Source organism: Urocampus carinirostris, chromosome 3 (genome assembly GCF_059441175.1).
Source record: "Urocampus carinirostris isolate Australia breed hairy pipefish chromosome 3, RoL_Ucar_1.0, whole genome shotgun sequence".
NCBI lineage: Eukaryota > Metazoa > Chordata > Actinopteri > Syngnathiformes > Syngnathidae > Urocampus > Urocampus carinirostris.
The window spans coordinates 5,584,520-5,599,820 of record NC_142351.1 but is presented as its reverse complement, the minus strand read 5'-3'; the positions used below and the strand labels follow the sequence as shown (position 1 = coordinate 5,599,820).

At 41.3% G+C, this 15,301-nt stretch overlaps 1 protein-coding gene across 4 annotated transcripts in view; it reads right to left on the bottom strand.

Annotated features, from left to right (window-relative positions):
- Positions 1-260: 260 nt before the first annotated feature.
- Positions 261-15,301, bottom strand: part of LOC148368460 (mitogen-activated protein kinase kinase kinase kinase 4-like) — a 47,816-nt gene continuing 32,775 nt past the window's right edge. For 2 of the 4 annotated variants that reach the window (XM_088330468.1, XM_088330470.1), the window contains 11 exons: positions 14,723-14,852; positions 14,220-14,477; positions 10,948-11,065; positions 9,637-9,807; positions 9,096-9,239; positions 8,875-9,009; positions 5,335-5,435; positions 5,121-5,270; positions 4,888-5,047; positions 3,020-3,159; positions 261-2,947 (listed from right to left, as the gene is read on the bottom strand). In XM_088330468.1, the coding sequence (XP_088186594.1) occupies positions 2,864-2,947; positions 3,020-3,159; positions 4,888-5,047; positions 5,121-5,270; positions 5,335-5,435; positions 8,875-9,009; positions 9,096-9,239; positions 9,637-9,807; positions 10,948-11,065; positions 14,220-14,477; positions 14,723-14,852 (1,591 nt within the window). In that variant the 3' untranslated portion in view covers positions 261-2,863. The remainder of the gene's footprint in view (positions 2,948-3,019; positions 3,160-4,887; positions 5,048-5,120; positions 5,271-5,334; positions 5,436-8,874; positions 9,010-9,095; positions 9,240-9,636; positions 9,808-10,947; positions 11,066-14,219; positions 14,478-14,722; positions 14,853-15,301) is intronic. The other 2 variants (XM_088330471.1, XM_088330472.1) reach the window with 1 other exon arrangement.

Here is a 15,301-nt window from a genome sequence, read left to right as displayed (position 1 = left end):
AGTCTGTAAATCCGATTCACAGTTTACTCCTCAACTCCAACAATGCAAATTGGCCCCCTTCCATCGTGATAGTGGATTACCCTTCCATGAAGAACCTACAGTGTATGAGCAGACCGAGCAATTCTTGGACCGCCGCGACTTTCTTGGCTGCATGCTTGAAAACGGGGGCTGATGATCCTGTACTCTCTTGCAGCAAACAAGGTCCTTTTTAAGTACCGTATTTTCCAGACTATAGACCAGAGGTTTTTTTTTAACCTTTCATTGAAAAAAATCCCACAGTACCCCACCAGTCCGGTGCCGTTGCATCTCCGGTCATGGAAATCCAAATGAAAGAGCTCGCTAGACCGCACAGGCACACAAATTGGATCATTTCCCAGGGCACTGCTATACACCCTTTCGTTTGTCAACATTATCAAGTATCCGGTGGGCGGGGCTTAGCCTGGAGGCAAAAGCTAGGGCGAGACGATATGTCAACAAGCGTACGCGCTAAAAGTTTAGCTTTGTATCACCAAAATCGATAGCGTGCACGTTACGGTTTAATAACCTAGCCGAAGCTGGAGGCAAAACAGGACTTGTGCTGGTCAGGAGACAGAGGAAAAGAAAGCGGTCATTGCTGCCATTTGGGTGTTAAAATGTGTGCCAGAATCAGAGAAAAAACATTTGTGATCGCAAATTACAAGATCTCCGTGGTTAGAGTTGTGGTTAAATGCAATAAATCAAAAAGATTAGATCGAGGCAATCATCAAAAAAATGATCGGTTTGCAGCGCACACTTCATATCAGATAAGAAAAATTAAACATTTGTGATTGTTGCTATCGAATCCATATTAGTAAATCTGCAAAGCATCTTGTTATTTTGCTAGCGTCAGCTAACGTTAGCATGTAGCCCAACTGCTTCTCCTAAAGAAAAAAAATCTAACTACATAAATAATGAAATGTATCTAATAAATTACTTGGATTGTGTGCCCAACGATTGTTTGCAATACGTGCCTGTTTTCATTTGTGACCCACGCAGCTTTTACAAAGCTACATGCTAACAGTTAGCTTAAGCTAGTGTTGTGTTTTAACTAAGTCAGTGGCCTTCGAGCTGATGGTGGCCTGTTGTGTGCAGACATCAGGCAGGATGTTATGAGACAATGTTGATAAAATAAGTCACAAGATGTAGACTGAGCAAGGTCGGGGAAAAAATACTTTAGAATCAGAGAAAAACATCACGTGATGTTTTTGAACACAGTATAAAAGCCAGCGTCTCTCGGAGGAATTTCAAATGTGGCTTGAACGTTGCTGAACGGATGCAATAAAGGACGTTCCCTTTCCGCCATATTTCTGTCTCTGCGTATATTTTGGGGCGACGTCCTACCAAAGCATTGAAAATAAGAGATTTTGCCGCTATAATAAGTGATACAGACTCGATAGCAAATATAATTAACCTTTCATTTCTCTTACCTGATATGTGGAGTGACCTGCAAACCCTAACATTTTTATGATTGCCCTGGTCTAATCTTTTCACTTTAATGCATTTACCACAACTCTCTACTTTTTCTTTGAACAAGAGTGTCCGCTGGGATCCTGTAAAAACCTCCATTTTGTTTTTTCTCTAAATCTGGCCCACAAACACACATTATGACAACGTTTTAACACCAAACTAGCAGAAACGAAAGCTTGGTTTCTTTGGTGTTTTGACCAGCGGGGAGTATTATTTTGTCTTCAGCTTCGACGGTGTCGTCATGCATGGCTATGAAGACAATAGGAAAAAGGACCATTTTTTTGTACGCCTTATAATCAGTTTCGCCTTATAGTGCGGAAAATACAGTATGTCAAAGTGTTTATTGAGCCACTGAGTGGGAGAAGAGGGGGCTTGCATCACCTGTACTAACAACGACAGCAGACAGTTAGATTAGAGGTAAGATCAGGCCTGAAAAATCCAGCCCGACCCGGCTTGCGGGTGAAACCCGAACTAGCCCAAGCCTGAAGAAAACACGAATTTTCATATTTGTGAGGAGGGCTTCTCTCTCGCTGACTTTTTTTAATTAGCCACCTGTAATTGTTCTTTGTTTATTTTTCTTTGAGGAGGATCCAAGCTCTGAATTCCATTACACTTTTTTGCTCATAGACGCGAGAAAAAGGGACAGAATCCACTGCAAGGATTCTCCACCAAGAAAAATAAAATAAGAACAATAACATAAGCGCAGCAAGTGTGGATAATTAAAAAAATAAATAAATAAACAGCGAAAAAGAAGCCCAGTTTGATGCGAAGCCAGAGTAACGATTGACAGTTAAGTCCAGGCTCCCTCCTCACATTGCCGAATCGCTTTGATTCCTGCTCAAGACATTTACTCGGCAAGACGACAAACTTCTACTCCCATGACTTTCTTCTTCAGTTCCTAAGATTAGACTTTCCACAACAAGACTCGCTGCCCTATCCATCTTCTTAAAGGTATTCCCAAATCTCTATTTCAAGGTCTCTATCCACCCCAAGATCCCATCCCAAGTTTCCATCTAGAGTCTCCCTCTAAGTTTTCCCTCCTCATCCCAAGACCTGCCAAATTTCTGTTAGGGCTCGCCCCGAGTTTGGGCTCAGGCTAAAGATCTTACCTCTAAGTTGGATCAACTGGCAGCTTTCCCCTCACTTGCGGACAAGATCATCGTTTCCTCAAGGACAGTTGTAGACATTCCAGAGATGGATAAGGGTGAGGGACTCGAGGGATTTTCAGTGGGGTCAAAGTTTAACTGAAACGCATACACACCAGCGACCACTAAACCCAGAAAACGCTACACCTCGCCCACCCTTGGCCCCAAAAGATGCATCTTTGTGGTCGCAGCAGTCATCTGGTGCTTGCCGGGTAGAGGTCCTGGCAAGTCCGCTACCAGCTCATAAGGGATGTGCGTCCCAGGGTCATGAAGTACACCTGGCTGGCACCTCCAGTGCGTACCGAGGCGAAGAACACCTGCGAGACAACGGCACAAATATGGACTCTGCGGAGTCATGCTGAGATTGCAGCCGTGGATGCGGGACACACCTTGTCGTTCCTTTCACACAGGAACTTGAGTCTCTGAGCCCGCTTATGCATGAAGACGCCGTCCAAGTGGCCGGTTTCGACCGAGCGAATCTCGATGGCCTTTTCACCCCAGCCCATGATCTGGTTCGACCTAATGTAGGCTGCACAAAATTACAAGATCAGTATTTTTCCATGGTAAGTCACACTCTCTGTGATCCTCCATCCTCCTCCACCTTTGTAACAACAATTGTGGCAGTGGACCAGTACCAGATAGTGTTGTGGAATGTGTATAATTAATGATCAGTATGTAGGCATCTGGTGAAGGTCATGGGATGACGTTGTTGCAAAAGGTCACAAGCTGAGATGCTGGAGGAGCTGACGACCTTCACGAGATATCTTGACTTTATTTGAGAACACTATAAAGACCAATCTTGAACGTCTGGAACTTTGAACGTGTCCTGAATGCTATAAAGCGCGTTCCCTTTTCGCCATAGCTCCTCTCTGCGTATTTTTGGGGCGACGCCCAACAACGTTCTATCCAAAATAAGTGGGTTGTTTGAAACTAGAGGTCGGTTGATTATCAGGAGGGCTGGTTATCAGCACTGATATTTTGGAATTTGACAGATAACCCTATCGGCCAATTAAATAGAATCAAACTGGGTTATTTAGGCTCAGATGTAGCCGAGCCTCTCTCCCGCCTTCTGTCTCGGACGCTGCTCACTCCACGCCTTCTGATTGGATAAGCGACCAGGGGCAGAGCAACTGAAACAGGAAGAATAACGTGCCCACACTTTGATTCAGGAGCTCCGTAAGAATTTTTTTTCGAACTTTTTGTTTTGAGTCAATTAGAGTCGTGTGTCTTTATTTATTGTAAAAAAAATAATCAGGGAGCTATTTAAGTTTCTTGGTACCTTTTTATGATTTGCTGCTAAGCCTAGTTTTATTTCCTGCACAGTTAGTTTTTGGTTTAAGTGAAAAATTTGTCACGTTAGTTGTGCTGAATTTCTAATTAATCTACCGTAAAGGGTTTTAAAGAGCTACTAAAATTTTATTTGAATTTGTAGCAAATATGCTTTTTCTTTTTGCATTATTGAAAATTTTAAGGTTGTACAGCGAAAATCGCAGATGGGTGCAACAATGGTACAACAAATGGCGAGCAGCTAAAATGGGGCGAACTGGCAATAATAACACACAGAGAACTAACAGGGGTTGAACCAGCCAGGACACCGAGGGCTTGCTGGCTGCCATAGAGGGTGACCTGGATCGATCGGCAGAAAAAAACGCGAGGCTAGCTGACTGAAAACACGCAGTAAGCAGCCAGGATAACCGCGAGCCACAGCAGCAACAAAAACGAACCCAGCTGGAAAAAAAAAACAATGAGCACGGCAGGCTGGCCAGCTAGGCGACTGCTCATGGGGCTAACTTAGACTAAACAAAACTGGAAGCCTTCATAAGCCTGCACACTCATGGGAGCTATCTGCACAATATTATATTAACTGCGAGACAAGCGGCTAAAACACGAGGGGAAAAGTCACAATCAACTACCTAAAATGAGAAAGTCAAAATGGAACGCACGCTGTATACGACGACAGGTAAATTTACGCTTTGATGATCAACTCTGGCAAAACAGTCCAGAGGATATGAGGTCAACTGTTCTACTTTAAGGATTAATTTCTCGTGGCACGTGGATTGTGGGGAGGAACACTACATGTTCTCTGCCAATTTGGAAAAAAGGGTATTTTATAATTCCCTTAAGAAAAGAGCCAAAAGTTTTAAAAGTCACACGTGGGTTGTGGCGATTAGATAGTATAGGTCAGATGGGTGGATCACAAAATGAGGTACCACTGTATAAAGAGCAACACCAGCTTTAGCCATTTTATGCCACTTACCCACTGAAGTGGGCATTTCACCCCACTGCAGTACCACATCCTTGGTGATGCGCCCGTAGGTGTTGACGTAGACGCCCTCGTCCTCGTAACAGACGAGCAGCTCGATTCCGTCCGTGTTGGGCAAGATGATGATGGCGTGGCACTGAATGCTGGTCTGGATCTGAAGGCGATTGAGGCGCAATTTAGAAGACGGCAGGTCCAACAGTATGGTGGGTAATGTGAGGGGCATTTACGTGTGTGGGCAGGTAGATGTCGTAGACTGCGCCCGAGTCCACATCCACCGCGTGAAAGCCTGAGCAGGAGCCGTAGATGACCTTCAACCGCTGACCTTCCTCTACTGTCAGGTCAACCAGCAGAGGCTTGTGCACCAAGTCACCAAATGACTGAAAGAGCGGCATCAAGTAAGATCAAGAAGATCAGGGAGTCAACAAACATCTGGATGCTTACTTTGAAGGCCATGAACTTATGGTATGGTTTGGGTGCCCAGGCGTAAACCTCCACAGAGTTCTTCAAGGCCAGCACCAAAAATTTAATCCTCTCGTATTTGACTGAAACACAATTTTTGATAACAATGAGAAGATGTAGTGCCTTGCTAAAGTACTGGCCCCGCAAGAACTTTTTGACATATTGCCATATCCATCCATCCATTATCTGCAGCACTCATCCTCAGTAGGGGCGCGGGGTGCTGGAGCACATCCCAGCTTTCTTGAGGTAGTGGGCAGAGGACACCCCCAACTGGATGCCGGCCAGTCCCAGGGCACACAGAGACCGACAACTCACTCACTCATTCACACTTAGTGGCTGGATTTGAACACATATTGCTATATTTCAGGCTTAGAACCTGAACGTGGGGTGTGTCACTTTAAAACTGAAACCTGCAATCATGACTTTAGATTTATTTCTTAGACACGCTTGAATAAACTATTCTTTTTCTCATCTTATTGAAGCTAATTTAACCCAAATAGGTGCAATAGTAACTAAAGCATAACAGCTCTTTGAACTCAAGGAGCATTATTTACAAATTGGTAATACAAAAAATGTTTAATTTTCAACTTAAGGATACATCAAACTACGCACCCCTCCTTTAAAGATAAAAAATTCAAAATATTATGAAAATTAAGATAAGAAACCAAATATAGGCAACATTTTTTATTGTGCTAATAAAAAAATTGAAAAGTAGACGTTGCGAAGATATTGCCCCCCTTTGAGTTAATACTTTATACAACCTCCTTTGACTATGATCACTGCCACAAGTGTCGTGGTTTTTGCATATCTTGGAACATAAATATTTAGCCAGGGATCAGAATGGAGATTTTCATTTTCAGCTGAAATAGCCAGGGTCCAGGGGCCGCAGGCCCCGGCCAGGTCCAGGGCGGAGCCCGGTGGGGCGCTGAAGCCGACAGCATTTATCTTATTTGCTATGTGAAAATTGCACTAGAATGAATTAAATCCAACAAAACAGAAACCATGTATTATATATATATATATATATATATATATATATATATATATATATATATATATATATATATATATATATATAAATTTAAAAAATAATAATATATTGACATTAAAAGCATTTGTAATATTGAACATGATCATGATGATACAAAATAATTTATTTTAATCATGTTTATAACAAATTTTAAATTTTGTTTATCCTGTTCTAAATATTGTATAAACACAAAAGATAAAATCATTTCATAAATAAATAGATTTATAAATACCTCAGATTGGGATTTTCTGTCACACAGGGGAACCAGTGGTTGACTGCTGCTAGTATTTGAAGTGGAAGGATTTGGAACGGCCAATAATGTTGAACCGGTGGTGTTACTGTTAGTTTCACTGCCGATTTTAAAAGCGGATCCGAGTGCATAATTTGATCGCCGGCAAGCTATTTTTGCTTTGTGCTTGTTCATTTTAGCATGATCGATCAGTGCCACACAACCTCGCGTACCATAATTGATCAGATCGACACAGTATAGACACTTTGCTTTCCCTGGAACATCACACTTTGCGATGAACTGGCTCAAAGTTTCTGTAACTTCCTCGATCTTTGCGCCGATTTTAACGTTTACTGTGACAGTCTTCTCCAGCCATGACCACTAAATTTATTCTTGATTCCTTTATCAATCTCGGAGACAAAAGCCTCGTCTTCTTTTCTTAGTATTTTCATATTTACTTTTTCAAACACTCATTTCACCGTTTGAAAAGATCGGAAGGAGCGCCATGTTTGAGAAAGCCAATGCTCTGAACAAAAGCTCCGCTGATTGGTTATCAGCGAACCTATCGACCAATGGTAGGAGTCGATCTATTTGTCAGCTAAACCACGTTGTGTGTTATAGATCTAATGCGCTGCGCTTCTTTTTGCCGTTTTTTCTCGCGATCTCTAACTGCTAACTTGGGGTGATGAAACAGTCACGAATCATACCTCACCCCCCAAAAATATTTTCTCATCGAATTTAGACGATTTACGGGAATGACCTTTGGGGTTCAAAAACTGCGGAAATCCGCGGATCCGCGGAAAATTCTGATCCCTGTTTAGCCATTCTTCCTTACAAAACAGCTAGTTTAAGGTTTGATGGTGATTGTGTACAGCATGTTTTCAGATCTATCAACAAACGTTCAATAGGATCGAGGTCTGAAATCATTCCATTGTAGATTTTGCTTTAAGTTTAAGGTCGTTGTCCCGATGGAGGGTGAACCTGTGCCCCATTCTCAGGTCTCTTGCAGACTCTGACAGACTTTCTGCTTGAATCGCCTTGTATTTGGCTTCATCCATCTTACCCCATCAACCCCAGAGCATGATGCTGCCGCCACCATGTTTGATAGTGGAAATGGTGTTTTCAGGCAGTGTTACTTTTACGCCAAGCGTTACGCTTTGCATTCAGCCCCAAAAAAAATTTTGTCAAATCTGTATAGAGCACAATGTTCGGGGCGGCAGTAGCTCAGGAGGTAGAGCGATCGTTTTAGGATTAAGGGATCCCAGTTCGAATCCCGGCTTGTCCGTGTTACATGTCGAAGTGTCCTTGGGTAAGACACTGAACCCCCAATACCCCCAATAAGCAGGTTAGCGCCTTACATGGCTGCACAGATCACGGCCGCTATTGGGAAATGTGAAGCACAATGTAAAGCGCTTCGGGAAGTCATTGACTTGAAAAGCGCTATAGAAATGCAGATCATTTCATGTTATTTGTGTCTTCCTTGTAGCTTCTTGCAAAGGGGCTTTTTATGGTATTCCTTCAGAAAGGGCTTTCTTCTTACCACTCTTCCATGAAGGGCAGATTTATGCTGGGTACAACTAATAGTTTTCTTATGCATTCTTATGGATTCCAATGTGATCATGGGCCTTTTGGTTGTTTCTGTGATTAATTTATCCTTGTTTGGGCCAACATCTTTAAAGGAAGGCCCATGTCTTGGTAGGTTTGCATTGGTTTTATGGTTTATCCATTTTTGATATTATTGCTCGCACAGTGCTCCAGGAGATGTGTTAAATTTGCAAAATCTTCGTGTATCTCATTCTTGCTTGAATTTTTCCACAAATCTATCCCGGACCTGCCTGGTGTGTTCCTTGATCTTTGTAACGCTGTCAGTTTTCTCCAGGGACTCTTTCACAGACCTCTGAGCCCATCACAGAGCATGTGCATTTAAACAGAGACTTAATGACACAAAAGTGCACTCTTACATTGTTAGTCATTTAGGTTGACATATCCATCCATCGTTATCAGAGAACCTCTGGAGTCAGTTGGCTGAGATGAGAGAACAGGGGGCCTTTATGTTCGCAACATCTACTTTTCAGTTTTTTGTGGTGTAAATATAAAATGTTGAAATCATTCAGTTCCACTTCACAATTGTGTCTCACATGTTGTTGACTGTCAGAAATGTATCTGAGATATGGTAATAACGAAGGTTTCTTGGTGAGGCCAATATTTTCTCTACGCACTGTATTTGGGAGTGTTAAATCTATAGTCGACGATGGCCACTTACCAACATTGTAGTGTACGCAGCCTTCTAGGTCGCCCACATTAACCCAACCCTGCTTCTTTTCCACCTCTGGGTCATTATGCAAAATCTTGTTCCGCAGCCACGACAGGTAATAAACGCGCAGCTTGTTCTTTTTTCCTAAGAGCAGAAGACATTCTATTCCAGGAACCCATCCACATGCGCAAACTCTAAATGAACTTCATACATAACATCCAGGAGCTTACCTGAGATGGTGACCAGAACATTGAGACCCTCCAGAACATCCATCTGCTGGATACGCCGTCGGTTGATCAGAGGATAGACCTTCCCCTGACCGCTGCGGTCCAGCAGCATAAGACCACTCTCGGTCCCCACCAGCAGGTTGACCCCTGCAGTCACAAAGATGCATTAGGCTAGGTTCACATTGGATTTTTTCCACGAACGAGAACGGTATCCGATCTATTCACATATCCGTTTTTTTTTTTCACACCAGACCCAGACCACTTAGAGTAGGTTCACACTGCAGAGCTTCATACTCATCTACCATTTCCTGGTTAATCTGATGTTTTTGAGAAATTGTTCACATTTCCAACTAAATAGGCCATGATTTCCTGTGTGAACGCCACAAGTGTCTTTGCGTAAGTACTCATGGATGCTAACAGGGGCGCGCATCTAGCTATTCACCAAAAAAATCAAAACTGAGCATTAAGCTCTGCAGTGATAACTTAGCCTTAGTGGCCCCTTAGCCGAGAGTGAGTGAAGTCACATTACAGGACAAAGTCTTACCCCAAAGGGCCGCACACAGGATCTCAGAGTTGAACCTCTTCTTATATTTGCGGATCTCCGGCGTGTCACTTGGCGGGCGTGTGTTTACAGGATTGACATTGACCACTGAGCCTTTTCTAGAAGGGTCTGACCTCAGTGGGTCTGCTAGACGGGAATCCTGCGCAAATCCAGCTGCAAGTAGATAGCACAAGATTGCAAACTAGTCATATCATACACTAGATCAGTCTTTCCCAACTGGTGGGTCGGGACCCAAAAGTGGGTGATCCTAATAAAGGTGAGGGTGAACAAGAGATATGTAATAATGCTAAGGAGATGAAAAAAAGGAAGGGTCGATTAAACTCCTTTAAGAGTAGATGGCAATAAGGCCTTGCTCAATCTCTTCTTCCTGTTCAGTCAATCCTCACGTTTGAGAAGGACCATATCTAGTCTTATTGTGATTTTGTTGGTTTTATTTCCTTTATCCATAATAATAAGCCCACGAGTCATATGTGGCTCTTTTCATAAGACCATCTGGTTCAGATACAAAATGGAACATGCGCAATTGTATACTGCAGTGTTTTATTCAAAGCCAAATATTCTATGTGCGAAGCGGGAAAACAATAAGTACATATAAGGTTCGGTCTGGTGTGTGTGTATATATATATATATATATATATATATATATATATATGGGGCACAGTCTTGACTACTGTTTACAGTCAAGGTGTCAGACCAGCAGACCCTGTTTTGGCTTTATATCGCTAAATAATTCTTTATATGGACGCTCATTGAAAAAAATCTATGTTCCTTGTTGAGACACTTTAATGATGAGAAGCCACAGAAAAAACTGTAAACAGCCTAGCACCGTCTACACTGAAGGTAAATATGTTGGTATCCTCGTTTGCAGGATGTTGTGACATTTTTGCAAAGGAACTTTGCTTGCACCTTGTTTTGAAATCATTATTCAAGACAAAAATGACACTGAACACTCAACAATTTCAAGTGGTATATTTGGACATAAATATAGACACAGGCTCTGGCATTATCATTTTTTTCATAGATTTTATTCAATAATTAAATGTCACACAGTGAAATAAAGAATTGAAGAATTAGCTTTTGGCTGGAGAGCGGGTTTGGCAGTTTAGATTAATTTTGTCTTAATATATATATATATATATATATATATATATATATGGTGTGGCTCTCCCACACCAAAAGAATAAAAAAAAATCAAAATACTTTTCCTTTTTCGGCTAAAAAAGGTTCCGGACCCCTGTTTTAAGGACACCTCAAACAATGTACCCCGCCTTTAAGAGCAGTCCTCAGACTTACCCAAGTTGTTGAGCGAGCTTCCACTTGATGGGGAAATCTGGAGCAGGCGAGGGTCAATGAAAGGGGTGAAAGAGGATGAGGACTTGTGTTTGGACATTGAATTACTCTCCGACTGACTCTGTCCAGGGTAGCAAAAACAAAGCGTTAGCGGAGACAAAACAAGACAGTTTATCATTTGTGTTAGCTATAGAGGAACCTTGTCTTAACTTAGGGGTGTCAAATATGCCTCCAGCAGGCCGGATCAGACCCGCCAAGGGTTTTAATCCGGCCCGCCAGACAACACCGAGGGAAGCGAAAAGAAAACTGAGGCAAACAAGTACTTGTAGTTTTAAATATGTCCGCCGGCATCACCAAAGCAAATGTAGCAACGTTCTCTTTCTTCTTTTGTCTTTCTCTCTTTATTTCTCCAGTTCTCTCTATCACTCTCTCTCTCGTTCAATTCTTCTCTTTTTCTCCCCTCTTTTTTTCCTCCTCTTGTTTAATCTCTCCTTTGCTCTGGTTTGTTATCTCTTGTTCACCCTCACCTTCTCTCCTCTATTTCTCAGCCCTTACTCTTTCTTTTCTATCATTTTTGTTCTCTTTTCTCCAACAGTTTCTGTCTGTCTCTTTCCAGGTCTCTATGTCGCTTTGTGTGTTTCTCTTTCTCTATTGTTCACTCTTCTCGTGTTCAATCTCTCCTTCGCTCTGGTTCTCTATCTCGTGTTCACTCCCACAATTTCTCCTCTATTTCTCACCCCTTACTTGCGACTTTCTTTTTCCTTTTCTTTTTTGTTCTCTTTTCTCTAACTGACTGTCTCTGTCTCTCTATTTCCAGGTCTTTCTCATTTTGTACATTTTCCTCTCGTTCATTCTTCTCTACCTTTATTTTTTTCACTCCTTACCCCCCCTTTCTATCTTTTTCTCTTACTCCCGCTTCCTCACTCGTTCTCTTTCTCTTATTCCATTTTTCCCCTGTTTTTTCTCTTTAGATTTTTCTCCACTCTCTCTCTTGCTCTCATTTGTTTTCTCTTTAATCTCTTACTCTGGCCCTCATGAGGTTTTTTTTCTACCATGTGGCCCCCTGGCTAAAATGCATTTGACACCCCTGTCTTAACTGAAGAACTACTTGGAAATCACACTGTTGTTAACTTTGGTTACAAGTCTATTAAGTCAAGTTTTCACTGTGTGCTCCACAAATGTACGCATGGGCGGCGGATGGACATGAACTCCATGAAAGCATATTAGAACATTTTTTGGTAAAACACACAAGCTTTTAAGACATGCAATAGGAGTAAGCATGCAACCTTGAAAGTAGTTTGCAGAGAAAAAGGAGTGGAAAGGAAGAAATGGCAGCGACATTAATTAGTGCCGGAATATAATGCAGGCCGAAGAGGATCCTAAAACCACTACCAAGATGCAACTGGATGGAGTACTTGTATTCATGACAAAAGACAGAAGGCCAACCCAAAGCAGAGACAAGCGCTTGTTAGTTCACGGCAGGAAGTTGCAGTGTGCTTCCCTCCGTTCTATGACTGGAGTATACCACCAGGAGGCAGCCATGTTAGAAGAAGGTGTCAGCTGGGCCACAAGGGAGAACAGAGCCATAGTACAAATTAGCAGGACGGAACCCGAAAATGAAGACCAGGACCTACAACCAGAAGGGCACTAAAGGGTTTGTCCAGGCCCAGAGATTATGTTGAGTTTTGCTGTTTTATGCGGAGGGCAGGGAGATATTACCTCTCGCAAATACAGTGGAACGTCTAACGACAAATGAGACAGCGCTTGAGAAAGTTTAAAGACGGTGTCCGTAATTTCAAAATATTTTACATGCCGACACCATCTTCTGACTGAAATAATCATTGCAACCTCTGTCAAGCTCCATTTGTTGCACATGCAAGTATGTGAAATTCTTAGATGCACTAGAATAAACTCATAGTTTTTCATCTTTTTGGGGTGTTCGGGTTGGTCCTTTTCTTACAATCGCCATTTTCAACCTAGAATAAAACAATTGTGGCATAGTTCTTGAAATAAACTATTTTGCAAGCAAAGTGCCCTTGTGTTTTTGGAAAGGATTGTTTAGATATTGTGAGTATCACATAAAAATAAAAAAACACCCAAGTGAAAGTTAAGCTTGAAATCCATTGTTTTGCAATAAGCCATTTTTCCTAAAGTATTTTCAAGGAACTTAGCAATGTTTAACTATTGTTTACGACACAATGGTAAAAACTAAAAGCACACTTTTTTTTTTACTAATGAAATATTTTTATGTGTCCAATGCCTTTATAGTTTAGAGCTAATCTTTCTGTAAGTCTTTAAAATTGAGTCAAAATGGCAAAAATTGGCTGGAACCAACACTTCCCATTTGAGAGAAACAGGACTGAATGAGTTAATAGTGTCCCACAGCTAGATCTCACGAGTAGTTACCAAACATCATGAATATACATATCTACCTCAGTTCATATTACCAGACAAAAGGTAGAGTAAAAAAATAACACTTGTACTAATAACAACAACAGACTGAGGAGATAATTTCTTCCCCATGCCATGAAGCTCTTTAACTCCACCCGGGGGAGTAAAAGCCCACATTAAACCTCACCCCCACATTTGCATATTACCCTATTCTTATTACAGTGAGTATTTTCCGTAGCACTATTTAAATACTCTACATCAACACGTTATATTGGGTATTTTTGTGTTCTATATCTTTTATTATTTTATTTTTCAACACAAGGATACTACTGGAAGTGTGAATTTCCCTACGGGGATGAATGAAATAAAGTATCTATATCTAATAATTAAAAATAATAAACCATATGTAGATAACAAGTGTATAAATGATCAGTGGAAAAACACCTAGTGATCCCCAAAGCCCTTCATTTTCCCTGTGCCTGGACATCGCTTGAGCTTGTTTTAGATTTTTTTTCTCCCCTTAAATTATAATCACTGCTAAGAAGAAAGTCAAAGGTGTAAGATAAAAGGAGCATTGTTTTTATCTTTTTTTGTTCTTTTCTCATGTTTAACTTTTATATGTTAATTCCAAAACATTAATATATTGTTTTATCCATTTCCCTATTTAGTACGACTGAGCCTTTATTTAACTAACTGCAGTGCATTAAAATTAGTCAAACCGGTCGTTAAAAGTTCCACTGTAGCATGGTTGTAGTGTAAATCCAATGTTGGGTTTGGGAACTCGGCGAACATAAAGATTCAGTTTCTAGTCGACCCCGATTGAATATCAGAACACCCTGCAGCCCATTCAACACAGTTGCTGGACCTTAATGAAGGCAACGTACCTCCATGACAACAAGCTTGTCCCGGAGATTCAGTGGGGAAACGGCCACGTTAGCATGGCTAGGTGGTGATGGGAAGGAGGAGAAAAGCATGGATGTGGAAGAAGAAGGGGAGTGATGGCTCTGCAGAATAAGGTCTGGGAGATGGCGATTGCAGCCAGTGAAGCCATTTTTCTCTTCTAGGCTGGGGGGCTGGCCGTGAGAGGTACCAGCCGGGGAAATGGAGGAGAAATTGACCAAACGCTTAATGTCAGCGGTGCTCTGCAAGCAAGAACAGGCACACTTTTGGTGCGGATGAACAGAAAGGAATACGATGCATTTTGCAAGTGTTGGGTTTTAAGATCCTCTTCCTCCGACAAAACATATTCAAGTTAGGCCTGCGGTGATACGTTAACATTGACTTCCTAGAAAAGTGGGGGATGGTGATGAATGAGCAGATGAAAAAAACTAAAAAGAATTTGTCATGTGGGACATTGTAAAACAAAATCAGAATCTCCTCTTCCTACCGGTCTGAGGACCAGCGTTCCATCCTTCGAAGGTGTGGTGGCCAGGTTGTTCTCAGAGTCTTCAACCAGCATGGTTTTGGCAGATCCTGAATCTCCATTGCTTAGCCTCCTGTGGAAGCTGTGAGAAGACCTGGTGTGTACAAAGTAGACCATTATAAGAGCAGAATGGAAAACTAGGGCTGCAACTAACAATTATTTTCATCATCGTTGAATCGGTCGATTCATCTGTTAATTGGATTTCTTTTTAAAACATCCTCTTTTTTATTCAAATATTAAAGTTTCCGGCAGTTATTAGACAGTGTACAAAACACCAGAACATTTTAAATTATAAAATTAAAAAAAATCCCAGTGCTTATCAATTAACTTGACTATTAAAAAAAATGCATAAAAAGATATGCTAGACACCTGCAAATATAGAACTCCTAACACCTTATCAAAAGAACATATTTTTTTGGACTTATCATAAAAAACATCAAAGAAAGCAATATTTTGTTTTATTTCTTTATTTTGAATTGTATTCTAAAAAAAATTAAATAACTAATCCAAATCAATAAACCACTATGTTAATGTATGTGTATA